Raw genomic sequence first — 17,786 nt, 5'->3', positions numbered from 1 at the left:
TGGTTGGCTAGGATGTATTCTATGAGTAAATGACAGCACTTTTGTAAGTCACTCTGGGTAAGAGTGTCTGCTAAATGCTGTAAATTTAGGAAATGTAAATGGTTTGATTGAAATCCTCTTCTAATCATTTCATCTACTAGATTTTTACTGGCAGTGCTTTCAACCATGAAATCATGTTTTAGGACTAAACCTTTCAACATTTTAAGTGCCACAAAACCCAAATAACAGCAGACCCAGAAAGATGCTTTTTATTGAAACACATATTTACAGATTGTTTTTCAGCACTTCTGTGTTTATTCACTCTCTATGGGACCTTGGGGTGCAACTGCCTTTCTCAGTAATATTTATTATGATTTAGTTGTTCCTGAAGTTTGCAATACTACCCTTCAAAACAAGCAAAGAAGGCTCACAAACACTGAACAGTGAGATACTCTGGGCAAGGACATAAACTGTTATCTTGCAAATAATTAGCAATTGAACCCTGCATTTACAGATTGTTTTAACTGGATTGAAATCTTTCAGTAACAAATATTACACAGAAGTAATGGATAATCTGAAAATGGAGTGCATAAAGAAACTGTCAGCATGCTTCCTTCACAAGTAAACTCAAACCTGACATGATCAGAATGGGAGTTCACCCAAGATTTGTGAAGCGTTACTGCACTTTCAACAAACATACAATTTCAAAGGCTATAGGATTTTAAGTGTGCCTACCACTGAAAGCTACTTTTTTTTTTTTTCTAAACCTTTTTCCACCAACTTTTTAAAAAATGTGTTTAAAGTATGATGCAAATTACTGCTAATGTCACAGCAGTCTTGAGTAGCTTTGCTGAAAAGACCCAGATAACTGGCCTGCAAATAAAAAATACACAGTTGAATTCTAGATTTTAACTTGAAAGGTTTAAATAAATGCATATATTTATGTATGCTATATGTACCTGTTAATAACCAATGCAAAAACCGTCCTGTTGGGATCTGCTGGAATAAAATGAGTTCTTGGAGCTAATGGGTGCTTGTAGGGATCTCCTAAACACTGATCATCACTGATTTTATTTCAGATCCTCAGTGAAAGTTCTTGACTGAAATCTAATGTGAGCAGCAATTCTCTGTTGGATCATTTATTCTCTCCTCTAGTGTAGGTCCATGCATAAATCCCAGAAACTGGTTTTACATGCTTTATATCAAGAAAAGCTCAATTTGAACCACCATTCTCTATGTGAAGGACATGTTCTGAGATTGATTGATTAGTGGGTTGGGTTGAGTAAAATCATTCTAGACCAGCCAACACTTGGAAAAAGCCTTTTCATGTTAATTCTCTCATCAGTGTTCACTGACTACAGAATAAAAGATTATTCCTTGGCTTCCAACTTTTATTTATGAATCATAACTACACCAGTGGAATTCTAGATTTCTCTGTCAAGTGAGTCCTAGCATACAACAGAGTTTCTGAAATTCAAGCAGTTGGTGAAAACTCTAGAATTTCTAGAGTTCTTTGGCCTGACTGGGACATTTCAATTCAAGATTCAGTGATCACTTTAAATATTTTTTTCATCCACATAACATACAGCAATAAATGGGGGGGGTTAGCACTTCTAAAATGTGCTAGTCAATTTAAAGGTGCCACCACATCTGCTATGGGAAGAGGGGGAAAAAATGGCTGCACCAACCTGTTTAACCCGAGATAGAAGAATCTTTTTTTTTCTTTTCCTGAAACAGACTGACTGTAGCCTTAAGAGAAAGGGGGAGGGTTTTTACATAATGGCACACTGTGTGGTTCCACAGCAGTCCTTTATAATAGCTATGCTGGTCTTGGTAATGGAGGGCTTGTTTGGGGGAGGCTCTGGAGTTGACTTTTTTACTTTCCGTGGACCTAGAAAAGAAGCACAAGGAGGTTTCGTCAAAGGCCAACAGTTGTGTTAAAAACTAATTGGAAAACACATTGTCAATTGCACACAGCATGAAAATTAGTTTTCTCTCTCATGTCTGACCACATATCTACTTAAGCCACAGTAAGCCTCTTATTCCAAGGATGTCGTCTTCTCAAATGTCAAAATGATCTTGATAATTTTCACATCACCCATAACATTTGGCCCCATTCAAAAACCACATTAGTTCCTTTTTTATGTTTCATAGAACACTAGTGTCATATAATCTTAATACTTTAAAATACGTTCCCTGGGTCTCTGCAGAAAGGACTGCAGATGGCAGCGAGACCTGAATGAGTGTGCGTGAGACTGGGGGCGGGGCTCCTGTGGAAGGACTCACTCTGTGCCACTCTGGCCAGTTTGTCCAGGGGTGTGAGTTTCAGCCTGAGGAACTCTGCCATCTCCTTGTCCTCCTCCTGTTCCCTGCAGAGAGGAGCGAGGGTTGGAGAGGAGCCGCAGGTGAGCGGACGAAAGCGGGGAAAGAATCAAGGGTGATGAGGGAGTCGTATTGAGATGAAAAGAGAGGAAGAAAGGGTCAGAGCAATGAGGAGAGGAAAAAAAAAAAAGTACAAAGGTGTTTGACTCAAAGCAGTGTCACTGCTACCACTGAATCACTGAGGTGTTGATGAGAGATCTCGCTCTGACACACCACTAATGAGCTTCCATATTCTCAGAGAAACACAGAACTTTTTCATCCCTTTTCCTTTGTGATAAATGGATAGTAGGAGTTATGATACAATTAAGAGAAACAGCCTGCAACTTCAGTACTACACTGTACTTTTGTTTAGCCTGTTAATGATTTGTAAATTAATGTTTTTAGTAAAGTTTTACATATGTTCTTGGTGCTATGGCAAAGAATTAAGACTCTTGGGGATAAATGATTTAGCTGAATATACTGTTTGTGTACATAAAGGTTACACTGATCTTCCTGTTGGCCATAAAAGAGCTTTGGTCTACGTGTGGCCATGTGCATGCTCCTTGTTCCTGGCACATAAATCATCAGTACTTCCTGTTCCTTCCTGTTCCCATCCCCTCTGCAGTTACCACCCCTTTCATGGTCCTTCCCCTCTCCAGTTCTATTCTCCGGCATCACTCCTGCTCTCCCTTCCACACCTCAGTCTTTCCACCTCGGCGTCGTCAACCAGAAAGTCCCTTTTCTCCACCAGCTTCTGGATTTTCTGTATCAGCTCCTCCTCCTTCTGCCGGTGCTTCTTGTTCTTCTCCTTTTCTGATAAGACGGAGACACGGAACAGTTAAACTCTGATACATGCTTGGAAGATTTCAGACACAGCATAGTGGCCGTTCAGGTGTGGGTTTCCCCACTCACATTTCCTTTGTCAGGACTGAGAAGCTAGAGACCCACACATAATGATTACTGTGCTAAGCATCAAGGACCAAATGTTTTAATTTACAGAATAACAAAACTGATGACTAAAAGGAACATATGGTTCTGCATAGATTAGGAATTTGGTATGCTTTATAATCAAATCGTTTCTTGCATTAATGGTTTTGCACAAATTGAATTAAGAAAATTGAGGGAATTTGTTCATGAAATGATTGCACTCCAAATATCCACACTTTCTTCTTGGATTTGCTGGGTTTCTCTGTTACCCGAGGAGCAGTGGGAGGTACAGGGAAAGAGCATCGAGGAAATACCAGATCAGCCATTTCCTTTCTGAGAGAACTTAATCCTATAAGCATCTCATAGCTATGAAGTCAGGTGTGCACACAAACAAGGTTCTCCACTCTCACCTTTTTCTCTTGACCTCTGACACATTTATGCTCCACAGATCTTACTGACAGACACACACACTTATATTTTTATATATATATATATATATATATATATATATATATATATATATATATATAATTAGTGTGTGTGTGTGTTACGTGCCAGACTGTTTGAGAACTTGCTACTGTTCTTCATTTCCAGGTTTGTCCACATACTCACCTTCTCCCCTCATCTCAGTCAGCGACTCTGTGTATTTTGGCAGCATTACAGCAAAGTTGAAAAGAGCAAGTGCTATGTGTTAACAATGGCACCTTCTAAACTGTTCTCAGCTGTGGCCAAGAAAAGATGGAACAAAGGCAAAATGAGAAGACAGTCGTCCCAGCGCTGGAAATGTGTGACTCGGGCGCATGTCCCAGGTGTGAGGGTATACCTGGCACTGCCACAATCTTACGAAGCTCCTGTTTCAGGGCCATGATGTCTTTGCACAGCTGTATGTCATCCATCCTGCACACAAAAGCAGGTTGTTTTTGATTAACAGCATTTTGCTTTCTCTTGTGCACAATTTTGTTTACATTTTATTACAAAGGCTTGTGTTTGAGTTAGGACTGATGTATGTGCCATTGCCTGTTCTGATGGTGCTGATCTTGTTTCCCTGAAACGCAGAGGTACATTTTTTTATATTCCCCAATAAATGGAGTTCTGCAATAATTGAAGGGAGGGAGCATGAAACCCCTCCCCTCTAGCTTATTTCTATCCAAACATATTCCCATGGCCACTGTTAGTTTCAGGGGCCATCTCCCAGTCTTTTTCCCTGTTCTCCATTACTCTTAAACTCCACCCTTGGCTCTTCAACAAAAGAGGGTCAGGTCTTCTAACACAATGCAGAAAACTCCCAGAACAGCCTCACTGAAGGCTCCTCCTCTTCAGCTTTTCACAAACACTCCCCCAGACACCAACCATTAACTAAAGGTGTGATCTGTTCGCGTGGAAATTGGTGGTACAAAATGGTAACGATAACCTCATCATGACCATTAGACAGTGGTATATTATTAATAACAATAATAAAACTATTACCACTACTACAAATTAATAATAACAAAAAACAATTCCATAGTAGAATTCTTAAATATTGGGGAGCTACCTAATTGTCAGACCTATAACTTGTCATGCTAGGTGTGAACCTTGGCTGGAGGGTGAGTGTGGAGATTAGATGGTTAACTCATGACGTCTGAGCACCCAGTGTCCTCCAGCCATCTCTCAGCGCGGATGACGGCCTTATAATGACTGCTCCAATCTCAGATTTAGCCTCTGCTCTGCTAGGAAGATCGCATGGGAGATTGACTCCCCTTTTCTCCCTTACTTGTCATTTAGTTCACTTTCCCTTTTTCTCCCCCTCCCTTCTGTTTCTTGTTTTCCCTCATTCCTTCAAAGCCCACCCTCTACCCCTCAACTGACGCAGTGATGGCTACCAGGGACTTTAATCCTCTGTGATACAGAGCAGCAGATGACTCATCCACCTCTTTCTTTCCCTTTTTTGTTTTTTCCTCTAGCTTCTATCTTTCCCCCCTCTGTCACTTTCTCTCCTTCTCTGTATGTTCAGCCTCTTCTGTCTGCCTCTCCTGTCTTTCACACTCTTTCCAGTTTCCATTTTCCTCAGCCTCTCGCCCTTACGCATTCTTTCTCTTTCTGCCTTTCTTTTTTCTCTTGTCCACTCCCACTGCATCCCGCAGCCTCCACGCTGTGCTCCTCCATCTGCTTGCTGTTTGTGGTGTGTGCACGCACGCACGTGCGTGAGAGTGTGTGTGCGTGTGCACGTATTTCAGCAAGTACGTACGTACGTACGTACGTGTGTGTGTGTGTGTGTGTGTGTGTGTATACGCGCACGAGGGTGTGTCTGTGTTGGCACTCCGCAGCACCGAGTGATGCATTGATGGTCCATCTGCCAAGTTGAATTTACTTCACACCCCTGTAAACGTGCATGGCCTGCACCAGGGTTCTGTGACCCTCACGACCCCCCCCCCCCCCCCCACATCCCAGTTCAGCACCACTGCCATGAACTGGTCAGTCTGATGTGATTGAACCTCTATCTCCGCTCCACGGGAGGATGTAATTAATTGAATTGGAAGTTCCGACAAATGTATTTGACTGAAGTCGCAGAAAAGCAGTAGTGCAAGAGCACAGGCCCATGTTCCCATACGTACCCTGTGAATAACATCATATGATGTCTGCACATACACACACACACACCCTGCTGTTAGGATGCATGATTGTACGTAACCACCAAAGGCTTCCCTCCACTTAAATAAATAAAACATTTATATAAATGTGTTTCTTTAAATAAATGCAGTATCAAGTTAATGCATCACACTCCAATTTCCATCATCTTGCTTTTGTTTTGATTTTTTTTTTCTTTTTTTTTTTTTAAACATGTTAAATGAGATTCTTTGCTTACACTGTAGCCTTGGATTTGTGCATCATGTAAGTAAACATAATATTTGTGTCTTAGAAAGTTACAGGGCTTATAGGAGCAGTTTATGGAGGACTGGGTTCCCGCAGCCCTGGTGAAGGTTCAAAGGAAGAAGGCGTGCGTTCACTTTCACTCAGTTATCAAATATTAAGATTACCATACACACAGACACTCAGGCAGCTTGAACGCGGTGGTTCGTATTCCTCACATGAAACGCAGCTCGGACTCCCGCCTAACAAGCAGTTCCCTGAGTCGCTGAATCCTGGCCATCTCCATCTCCAGCTCCACCTCATCAGGAGCCATCTCTGCCATGGACAAGTTCATCTGACCTGTAGGGGGGAGCGGACACGGACAGTATACGTGCATTAAAGTGTGTGTGTGTGAGAGAGAGAATGACGGTGCGCTTTGGCATGGACAGAGGATGCATGTGAATCTGTTTGTGTGAGTGTGCTGGAATGATTAGTGGGTTTTTGGGTATGAGTGTTCCAACATATCATGTTCAGCTGAACAGTGTAATCAGCAGTTTAATCAGCTCATCATTTTAAGAATATAATCAGGTGTGCCAGAGCAGGGGAATTTTTAAGCTGCCGTGCTTTGACTCTTTCAGTCTGAGAGCATCATACACTCAGAAGCATAAAAACACACCCATCAGCAAGGCTACAGTGCGTGTGCGAAGCTTCAAGTGTGTGTTGGGAACAGGGGTGTTTGAGGCAGAGCAGGTTACTGTTATGAGAGTGTGTTCCAATCTGCTGCTTGCGAGCTACAATGCTGTGATGTGAACGAATGCAGCATCAAAGTGTGCCACGTAATTCGTCCAACTGGAGCGCTACGTGTGCCGAGAAGGCTAATACAGCCTCGCCCCAGTTCTATATCAAACCAACCATCTCAGTCACCACACTGCTTAGAGCATATTAAATATATTTTGAACAAAAGTGGTTATTGTTTTGTTTGTTTTTTTGCATAGCAATAGGAATAACTTAAGACAAGCATTTCACATTGTCTTGGCTAAGTATATAATTACAGCCTTACAGCCAGTGAGCAACACCATGATACTCCCTTAAGAATGAGAGGTATGATTAAGAGGGAAAAAAAGCTCTAAAATCTTTTGAGTATCTGTGACAGGTAGTCTAAGACAGCACATTTTTATTAACTGTAGTCTGGTGGTGCAGTAATGCAAGCCCATTACAAAAATGCCCATCTTTTAGCAAAATGGGGAGTTAACGAGCACCAATCTTTTCATTAGTTTTGTCAGAGGGGCCCACAACAAAGCCATTTAATTCCACTTCAACAGAAGCACTTGGAGAGATTCACTGCCCAGCCAAATGAAGTCCTACACACAAGCCCATCATTTAATGGCTGTTCTTAGGGTTGACTGATCAGCTATACTGTAATTTAATGCTGTTCCTAGCTTTGACTGTCAGAAGCCCCATCATGGCCATAGTTATCTTGTCTCTTGAAGTAAACCTAGTAGAGCAGAAACTTCATAATTGGCCTCAGGGGATGGAGACCAGGGAGGCACCGCCTGTAGACAAGCAGCGGAACTCGTGCTGCTCGAGATCACAGAGGAAGCGAGCCGGATCACGGGCAGCGCGCTGGTAACCACACCACCATCCGTGGGAAGTAGGCATGCTGGTGTTCCTGTTGCCTGACTGCACTACTGGTAGACCATCCGGAACTGAGACAGATGCCTCCTCTCCTGCCTTCTAAATGGCAAGAGTACATGCTCTTTTTTCCCCCCTAGAAACATAGCTAGTGCTGTGCTGGATGAAGCTGACCGATAAAATACAGCCTTCCCCCCACCACCCCACAAGTCCCTGGGCCGTTGGTGGGAGCGATGGAAGCATGCATATTTTAGCACCACCAGCAAGGCACCCGATGACTCACACAGTGCATCACCAAGCCGGACCTGCAGTGGTTGCAGGCAGGGGATCATGCACGGAGACGATGTGGAACAAGAAACACTCTTTCCACTGTGAGAGCTTTAATGTGTGTGCGCAATGATGTGTCACACCAAGCCTATAGCATCACCCCTGGACCCAAGGTTTGTTCATGCAGACCTTGAAGATGCAGACCAGTGGGACTAAGGCTCTGCCTATATTGTACCAAGGTCAACCGAAAATAATCAGATGATCAGTATGTGTTTCCCTTATTTCTCTCTCTCTCCCTCTGTTCATCAGTGGTTCTGTGGTCACAGGATCAGGCTGAGCCACCAGTGCTCCTGCACTTTAATGATTCCCACATCCCACGCAAACAGCTGCGCGTGCGGCAGCTGCTCCCAACTGATCGCCGGCTTCTAATAGAGTCCCGATAACAAGGCTCGCCGGACATGTTGCTGACGCCAAGCTGTGGTTGCGTCTGGTCACACACTGAACCAAACAACTTGATGGACCTGATAAAGCACAAGCTGCCAGTCCGGAGTGTAAGGCAATGAAGGCTTTTATGTGGCAGGAGAGCTTTTCTCAAGTGTACCATTTTACCATTTTTCATTTAGTATTCATTCATTAACCGGACATGAGGCATGCTGTTGGTTTGTATTGCTAGAATCACATTTTTAAAGCCAGCATATCACCTGACTCTCTGTACTTCATGTCTATAAATAAAGGAAGGCTCCTGTGACTAGCTGATATAAATAAAGCTCTTCAAGAATGCAAAGCCATGCAGAATAGTGTTTGTTTCAGGTGTGTGTCAGTAGCATAAGGAGAGGCATGTAGACTGGAGGGCCATGGTTCCTCTGATTAGTGTTTTCATGTGGTTCCTGCTGGTTGTCATCAAAACAGTGAGGGGCATAAACACGAAACAAGTCAGTTAATTCGTTTAAGTCCGCATAGGTAACTCGCACCTTGTTCACTGCATGCTGTTATCGTCACCATTAAAACATTTAATGTCACCATTAAACAATGCAGCAGCATCCAGCCTAGCTGCTCTGATCTGCGAAGTCCAATCTGTAAAGCGAGTACATGCCCCTGTGTTTGGGCTGAATAGAGCTAGAGCTAACCGCTAAAAATAGAGCTAGCTCCTTCTCTCCTTCCAGAGAAGGGCTCAGCTCACTGCTATTGCTGCGTGAGCTCAACTCGAGAATCGCACACCATCAAATAAAAAGAAACACTGGCGCCAACCAGTGTGCTTCAATCTCAGTCCAGGACAGCCAGTTTTGTAGTCCACAGTACAGAGTGTGTTCAGGGTTTCTCCTGAATACACCCTGCACTCTTTCTGTCACTGTCTGAGTGATTTTTGAGATGTTTTGAAGCAAGTTTGAGATGTTTTGGAGCAACAAAAACTAAACTCTGCATTGCAGAGACTCGAAGAGTGGGCTTGTTTGTTTGATTAAACGGTTGATTGATTGATTCCTTTATTTATTCTCAGAGAGGAAATTGTGTGATTGTTATATTAAAAAAACATTACATTCCACACAGCAAGAACCATCACAAAATTACAATAAACATTAAAAATGATTTAAGTTTAATACAATTGTAAAAGTATAAAGGACTTGGCTAATTTTGTTTGTTTATTTCTTTGTCTGAGGTAATGTAATTGCGTAATTTTGGGTACTTCAGTTGTATTATTCCTGCGTAAATGCAACACACATGCACACGAAAAAACTTTCATAAATGAGATACGAGACATGACTGAGCAGGAATCGAATTTGACTGATTAAGAGGAAAGCGGTAATGTTCCTTCTTCAAAGCGGATGTTTACTCCTAACCGGGACTCTTCAAGCAGCTTTAATGACACTTCCACGTGTATACCTACGATAAGAGCGTCTGCTGGAATTACTGTAAGCAAAGAAAACCTCATGCCTATCAGCATGCTATCTGACAGTACAGCACAGTTATCTGACAGCACAGCACAGCACAGCCTTCTCAACCGTAGCGCACTGGCATATGTACCAGAATCTAGTAGCAGGAATTGGTTTTTCTAAAGTAGCTAGCTATAAATCACTGTATATAGACCGCGTGACAAAAGGATGTAATTCTGGAAAGTATTGGGTTATGTTTTACTTTACTCAGAATAGTTGTAAGATTCTTTTCCAATTCCTCGGCAAAGCTATTTATTAAATCACGCCTATATGTGATATACAGTATCCCAATCACGCTCACCTTTGTCTGCGCTCCAGTCCGTCTCCCGCACCGCGCCGTAGCTTCTCAGCGTCTTCTCGGTGTCCGAAATAGACTTCTTTAATTCCATAGCCGCTACCGATTTTTCGAGCTGTCTGTACTCGAAGTATGATCGATGTATAATTAAAGAACAGTGTATTTTTCAATCAGCTGTTGTTCTGCTCAAGCTGAGTCGGTTCCGCCGAAGCTCCGCTGAGCCGTGGTACTGTGCATCCTCTTTCTCACTGATATGGAACCAAAACCTGACGTCTGCCGAGCTACCGTATACTTGTAAGGGATGCAGCGCGCATGCGCAGTAAGGAGCGCGATGTAGGCCGCCACGTATCAGGACAGCAACAAAACACAACAGTAGGCATATCGTACCCAAAGCATTTTACCAACTACAACGCAAACAGTTGTCCTGTAAATTTATGTCGTTGCAGGAGCGTAATCAATGTACAAATATTGATTTAAAAAGTCAAAATCGAAACACAAAGAAGCAATGTTTACAGTATACTATATTAAAATACTAATGAAAACACAACTGTTCATTTTAAAGTAAGGATTTGTTAAAAGAAACATTTCTTAGTAGAATGTACTGATTACTGTAGTTTAAAGGAAAAAACACTGTAATACAAAAGCAATATAATACAGTTAAAATTTAAATATGACTGTTAAGATTTTACTAGACCATGTTATATTTTACAACTGTAATGTTATTATTAATATTATTATGTAATAATATGTACAAATGCAGTAGAATCTTGTTCATATGAAGGGTTAAATAAGGTGAAGTGGTAGCTCAGGCTGATGGGGCAGTGGTAGCTCAGTGGTTTGGGTACTTGACTTGTAATTGGAAGGTTGCTGGTTCCCCTGAGCAAGGCCATTAACCCTCAATTGCTCAAGCTGTACTCAGTCATAATTGTAAGTAGCTTTGGATAAAAGCATCAGCTAAATGCTGTAGGTATGTGTGTTTAGAACTGCCTGGACCTACATTTAACAACAAATCAGTAGGACAGCAGTAACACTGTACAGTATATGTTTACAGAAGTTGAGCAACATTTTGAAAGCATATCAAAAACTGTTTTCTGTGGTCTGTGGATATCTACTGATGGATCAATGTCTAAAACCTACATATCAAGCATATCAGTGTAGCTAAACCCTTTTTTTTTTTTTGGAAAAAGTGATTAGCAGCAAAACAACCAAATCACTAAACCTTCCTTAGAAAATATGTATTTGAATCCACCAAACGTTTTGCCACCAAAAGGTAAGACTCTGCAAATTTTGCAAATCTAGAATAATTTGTGTAGTTTTTTTTACATTTTACTGTATCAGTTTGTGTACTCACGTGGTCTGTTCAAAAGTCATGGCATTCTATAACACCTAAAACAAACTATCGGCCTTCTTTTCATGAATCTTATATAAAGTGACAAGCTGAAATAATTGATAAAATATATAGTAGACAACAGATAATGTTCTGTGCAGAAACTATTTAAAACCGGATCCTGGAAAAACACAAAAAGTTAGCATTTAATATTTTAAGTGATTTATTCAACTAATTTATGGAATTTATTAAGTTAATGAAAAACCTTCTAATCTCTGCAGTACTATGGCTCTCTGAACTGGTGCAATGAAAACCCAACTAACCATACAGTACAGGGAGCCTTTATTTACAAATGAGTCTTAATACTCCACTCAGAATGTGTACGTTCATTAATAAATGTTACCCTTATAAAGTGCATTTTACTTCTGCAAGTTTCACTACAGAGGCAAATACATCTTGAATCAAAATTGTTTTTTATCCTGCTGCGCTGGACTAAGAAATGTTTTCTGTATGTGAAACACACTTCTATGATACAAATTAGAGAGATACAGAGAGAATTTAGTATTAAATTCTGTACTAACCAACTACTGATTCAGGTCAGTCAGAGGTCTTGAATATTGAACAACAGAATAAGGAAAACTCTAAACATGCAGTAGTTTGTGTTGCCTCAGGTGTGCTGGAGGCTACAACAGAACAGACATGTGGGTAAGCATGGTTTGGAAACTTCTTCTATTGAAGAAAGCACAGCAGCCTGTGAAGCTGGTGAATACGTATGTGGGCAGCAGGGCAAAGCTGATGAGCTGTGAGTGAGGGAGCACTTGGACAACTTGAGGACTGAACCTTTCCATATATTTTTCAGAATTCATTCTTGGCCCAAAAATATACTTGCAGGATGGGAATTTGGAGCATAACTGCTCTTTGTTGCTTTGTTTCCTGTGATCCTAGTGTTGTTTAACATAATTTTTATACTAGCCTCTTATCTTTACCTTCTAAGGTTAACCTTTGAAACACCAATTAGAGAAATGTATGAAAACCTATAATAGGCTACAATGTGAACAAATTATTTAGCTAATATTCACATACCCATTCATATATCACTTTAACAAAAAGGTCATAATATGAAGTTCAAGTTTGGTTTATTTATCACATACATAGTCATACACAGTATAACTCGCAGTGAAATGGTTGAGAGTGCTCTGTCCAAACTGAAAAAAGAAAAACAGGGGTGCAGAGAGAGAAATTATATATATATATATATATATATATATATATATATATATATATATATATATAATATTATGTTACCAGTTAACTTGGACTCTCCTCTTGTATTCTAGCAGTTCTGTGACTGACCTGTGTGGAACACGCTAGTGGCCAGTGGCGCGGTCAAGGTCTGGTCAAGCAGTAACTTCTGAAGCACCACCATTACAGAACAAATCTCTCTGTAATGGAGAAACATGTGACAAAGTAGCCTGCGTTGCTAAAATTATTTAGTTTTATTATTTCCTGTATCAGAACTATCATTAGCTAAGATCATAAGACCTTAACTTAAGCCGGTTTGACAGCGATCTTCTTCCGTATTGGGGGAACCTTGCAAATAAGAACCTGGAAGAATACTGTTCTGACTAGGTACAAGCTTCAACGTCATCTGCAACATCGTTCTATGGTGTGACCGGCCACAGTTATGTAGAGAACATGTAGAGAGTAGATCCAACATGTCCAACAACCATGGGGTGGGAGTCGGGTGTGTTTATTCTCTCTTTTGCTTTATTTAGGATATTTAAAAACATGTAAAACACTGGCCTGGAACTCCAAAGTGGTTATGGAAGACAGTGAGCTTAGTTATGTGTATAAGGTCAAAAAATGTTTTCCATATATACATTTATTAAAAAAGGAAATGAATATGAGCACAACAGAATACATATAGGGACACAAAGGGCTATATACACCATATTCTAATTAATGAATTAAAAAAGTAATTTTATGAAAATATTTTTAATATACTCAATCAACTATAATAAATAATGTTATTATGTGTACGTTCCAACATGCCTGTTGTGGTGGAAATGTAAATACTTGATTTCACACTTGCCCCCACTACTCCAATTGCAGACCCTGACACAGATCCAATCAGAGCACCGATGACAGCCATCACTATCACTATTGCTGCTGGTTTTAGCATCTCATTCTGATGCTTGTTCTTGATAGCCACAGTATCCACTGTCTGGTCACCTTCATTCACTGTAAAAAATCAAAATAAGAGGGGGTAAAGGGATGAATCAGATGTTTGTAACCAGGAAAAACACCAAATTGTGCTCTGGCCCAGTAAAATGGAACCCAAATAAGGTGTAACAGGACCAGTGGACTTATCTATTTAATTATACTTACATTTAGGAGGCTGCTCCATACTTCCACGTCTATTCCTAAGTTCAGGCTCCTCTGCTGTCTGATTCTCACATGCATTGGTTCTTTTCCGAAACTCCTGTTTCAGCTGTTCCTCTCTGTACTCATACATTGTTTTAATCTCTGTAAGATCATGTGGAATTTGGCTCTGGATCAAGTTGTAATAAACCTCTGGTAAGAAAAAATCACCACAGTTTTCTTTCACCATTTTATCTATTTCCTCAAGAAGTCCAGGGATTTGCGATTGATGGTCGCCACTGCTTAGAACATAGTACCTGCTCCCACATTTCTCCAGTAGTTTACTTGCTTTCTGAAAGCTGTCTGTGAATGTGGATTCCGTAATTTCCTCATCACAGATAAACAACACCATAGTGTGTCTCCAGACCCTCTGAGACAGCAGCTCCATGTGCTGGCTTGCTGTTTTCAGCTCCTTTGTGGAAGGCATAGAACTGAGGTTTCATATGGGTAACACCAGAATTAAAGCATGGGGTCCTGGAGGGCACAGGGTCACACCTCTGATGATTTCATTTTTAATTCTCTCTGATGTGCGTTCTGTGGAGACCCCATCCCATCCTGGTGTGTTCACCACACAGATCCTCCTTCCTTCAGCCTCTCCCTCGTGTAAAATGCACAGTCCACTCTCTCTTTTAGGCTTATTGCCTCCCAGGAGGGCTCTGGCCACTTTGCTCTTCCCAGCTCCAACTTTCTGAGGAGCACAGTCCTGTATTCTAAAGAAGGAGGTGGACCCTGTTACACTCCTGGACTGCTGCAGTGTGCTCCTGGTACAGTTCGGGATTTGGGACTGTCTGTGCACCTCGTTGCTGGCCCTATCCTTCCTTGAGTGATTGTTATGGCTTATATAAGGACCCTGCAGGAGGAAGACTTTTCCAAACTCATTCTTGTATTGGTGATGATTTGTGAGTTTGTAATCTTTGCTGTGCTTACCTTGTTTTGTGATATCTGTAGCTAGCTTGTACATGTGTAGCTCTGTATGTGAGCATTCCCTGTGTTTTGTTTATTATTGTAATCCCTGTGATAGATGAAAGGTTTTTGTGTATGTTTATATGTTCTGATTGTAGGGAGTGGTGCCTGTTTGTTTGGGTTTGGGGTTATAGTCTGTTTATTGTCAGGGAGTTGGTGTAGGATTGTATTTTATTTTTCTCCTGTAAAGTGTAGTTAGTTGTTAGTTGTTTTTGTTGGCAACTAGCCACTCCTGGTTATTCAGTGTTTTGTGTGTGTGTGTGTGTGTGTTCACCATTTAAATACACAATTTCACCTCATCTGCCAGTTCATTCCAGTGATTAATCATTCCACATACCATCCTGCTACCAGTATTTTCACAGTGCTGTTGCGACCTCACCGCCTAGACAGGGTTGTAACAGAATTGGGGGCTCGTCCTCAGTTTTGTTCCTTCTTTCTTTTTCTTTGGGGGCTGGGGTTTTGCTGTTCACTGTCTTTGGTTTGGTTGGTTTGGTCTTTGTTTGGCTAGTGTTTTTTTTTTTTTTTTTTTTTTTTTGGTGGGGCACCTTTTGTGGTTTTGTGACTGTGGGCCATGTCTACTTTTGACCTGGCCGAGTTTACTGTTCGTCCCACTACTGAGCAGTTTGATAAATGCCGTAAGGTTGACGTGCTTTTCATAACTGACTTCTATGATGTGGTAGTGCCTCGTTCTGCTCCTAAGAGGGAGATCAAGTTGATGTTGGAGGCATGCTTAGCCAATGAGAGGGTCATTCCTCGTAGAGGCAGTTTTCCAGGTATTGCCGCTGACTCAGCTCAGAGCGCAGAAACAGTGGAGGCTAAGACTGGCTCTGCAGGCACGTTGGCCATGGACTTTGGGAGGGAGCCTATGTTGGAAATAAGATTAAAAGAATTTGAGCTGGAAATCAAAGGACAGGAGCATGAGACGGAAATACTCTGAGTGCAGGGGGTTCAGGTGGAGGCTGAAAAAGAGACTGCCTTAATGAGAATGAGTATGGGCTTGGAAAAGTCTTTCTTCCTCAGGAAGTGGTCTCACCAGCAAGTTTCTTCCACGCATGCCAGAGCTCCAGTTCCTAAGCCTCGCTCCTCCAGTGAAATGGTTCGTCCAGCTATTCCTGCTCCAGAAAATGCAATGTTTGATGTAAGTCGGCATATCTGGTTGGTGCCAGTATTTAGGGAACATGAAGTTGATGTGTATTTCCCTATTTTTGAATGCATTGCTACCACACTCAACTGGCCACCTAGCATTTGATCTTTGCTTTTACAATGCAAACTTACAGGTAAAGCATAGGAAGTATGCTCTTCTTTGACTGTGGACAGGGTTTAGATTATGACTTGGTAAAGTCTACTATTTTGAAAGCTTATGAATTGGTGCCAGACGCCTATTGCCAGAAGTTCAGAAACACACACACACACACACACACACACACACACACACACACACACACACACACACACACACACATGCCCAGCTAAAGTTGTGGAATTTGCCAGAGAGAAGTATGGTTGTTTGAGAAATGGTGTGCAGCGAGTGGAGTGACTACTTTCGAACAGCTTAAAGAGCTGATTATATTGGAAGAATTTCAACACTGTTGTCCAGATAAAATGTTGTTTTTTTTTATGATTAAGAAAAAGGTAGATAATTTGTCTCCTGCAGCCTCATTAGCAGATAAATTTATGTTAACACACAAAACCGTCTTTTACTCAACCCCATGTAGCGAGACTGCAGGTCCTTCGATTAGTAAACCAATTGGCAAAGCCACTATTGGTTCAGAGCCACCACCACCGAATGAGACCACTGGTTTGAATACCCGTGTACCGTTTATATAGTATAGTACCATTGAGAAAGAAGCCCTTTTGCTCTACAAAACTTTGAAGTTTATCTTGACGGTAGTTCAGATTTAATCACTGTTTATACTGATCATAATCTTTGATGTTAAACCAGATGTGTAACTCTAACCAACGATTCATGATGGTCAATGATCACACAGGAATTTCCTCTCAAGATAATTCATAAAGGTATAGAGAATGTGATTGCTGACACCTTGTGGAGAGTTTAAGGTATGCTGGAATCTGTTTTTGTGTGTGTGGTCCCCCCCCCGCCTCCCACAGGTCTCACACATGATGGGGGGCGGGGGGTGTTACACTCCTGGACTGCGAATTCACTGCCTACACAGCGGCATAACACCCCCTTCAGAAAAACAAAACACAGCATAGTCTGCAAACCAACACAGTCCTACTATATTGACTGAGCTGTAATATACTTTGATATCATCAGGTACCAACCTGGAGCTGTTGCTGAGAATCTGCTTGCTATGTCTGTGCTGAAACGGTTGAGAATTCTGACCACCAAATGATTTTCACTTAAAATTTGAAATCTTATTAAGAAACTTTAAAGTGAAAGTACATCTGTACATGGAAGAAAAACAAAATCGGTTAACACAAATGCTACCAAGCCAGAAGTGCAAAGTCAGTGTTAAAGGATAGGTTAACAGTTTTTCAACCCAGATCCTCATTAAAATGGTAAACCTGCATAAAATGTTATGGGTTGTATTGCTGCACTGTCAAGTACTTACAAAATGTTGAAAGAATAAAATGCACAAAACATATGCTGCAAGTTTCCCATTTTTGAAAAAATATTTTTGGAGGGGTTAACAGGTTAAACTGTGCTGTATCTAATCAAAGTCAGAAACAGGAGATTTGCCAAGCACAAACAAACTCTAAAGCTTTCAATCAATAGCTTTCTTCCTTTGACCTGCTGATGCATAAATAAAAACAAGCAACTTTTAATGGCCCAAGACAATGAGCAGGACGTACAAACATTTAATAACATATGATAAACAACAGCACTCGCATATAA

At 41.2% G+C, this 17,786-nt stretch overlaps 1 protein-coding gene and 1 pseudogene across 2 annotated transcripts; both read right to left on the bottom strand.

The window, feature by feature from the left end:
- Nucleotides 1-1,349: 1,349 nt before the first annotated feature.
- On the bottom strand, nucleotides 1,350-10,489 carry bmerb1 (bMERB domain containing 1). Of its 2 annotated transcripts, XM_027014010.3 has the most exons (6): nucleotides 10,225-10,489; nucleotides 6,336-6,456; nucleotides 4,091-4,164; nucleotides 3,039-3,153; nucleotides 2,266-2,348; nucleotides 1,350-1,870 (listed from the first exon to the last, which is right to left on the bottom strand). In XM_027014010.3, exons 1-6 carry the CDS (start codon nucleotides 10,310-10,312, stop codon nucleotides 1,752-1,754), a joined length of 600 nt encoding a protein of 199 aa, XP_026869811.1. In that variant the 5' UTR covers nucleotides 10,313-10,489; the 3' UTR covers nucleotides 1,350-1,751. The 2 variants fall into 2 exon arrangements, with proteins under 2 accessions (XP_026869811.1, XP_081566590.1); XM_081710464.1 differs by lacking the exons at nucleotides 6,336-6,456; nucleotides 10,225-10,489 and adding an exon at nucleotides 4,285-4,841.
- Nucleotides 10,490-13,170: 2,681 nt separating this feature from the next.
- Nucleotides 13,171-14,927, bottom strand: LOC113580406 (GTPase IMAP family member 9-like; annotated as a pseudogene).
- Nucleotides 14,928-17,786: the final 2,859 nt, after the last annotated feature.

Source organism: Electrophorus electricus, chromosome 3, assembly GCF_041902795.1.
Source record: "Electrophorus electricus isolate QZ-2024a chromosome 3, ASM4190279v1, whole genome shotgun sequence".
Taxonomy (NCBI): Eukaryota; Metazoa; Chordata; class Actinopteri; order Gymnotiformes; family Gymnotidae; genus Electrophorus; species Electrophorus electricus.
The sequence above is the reverse complement of the archived record's forward strand: the minus strand, read 5'-3'. Positions and strand labels throughout refer to the sequence as shown.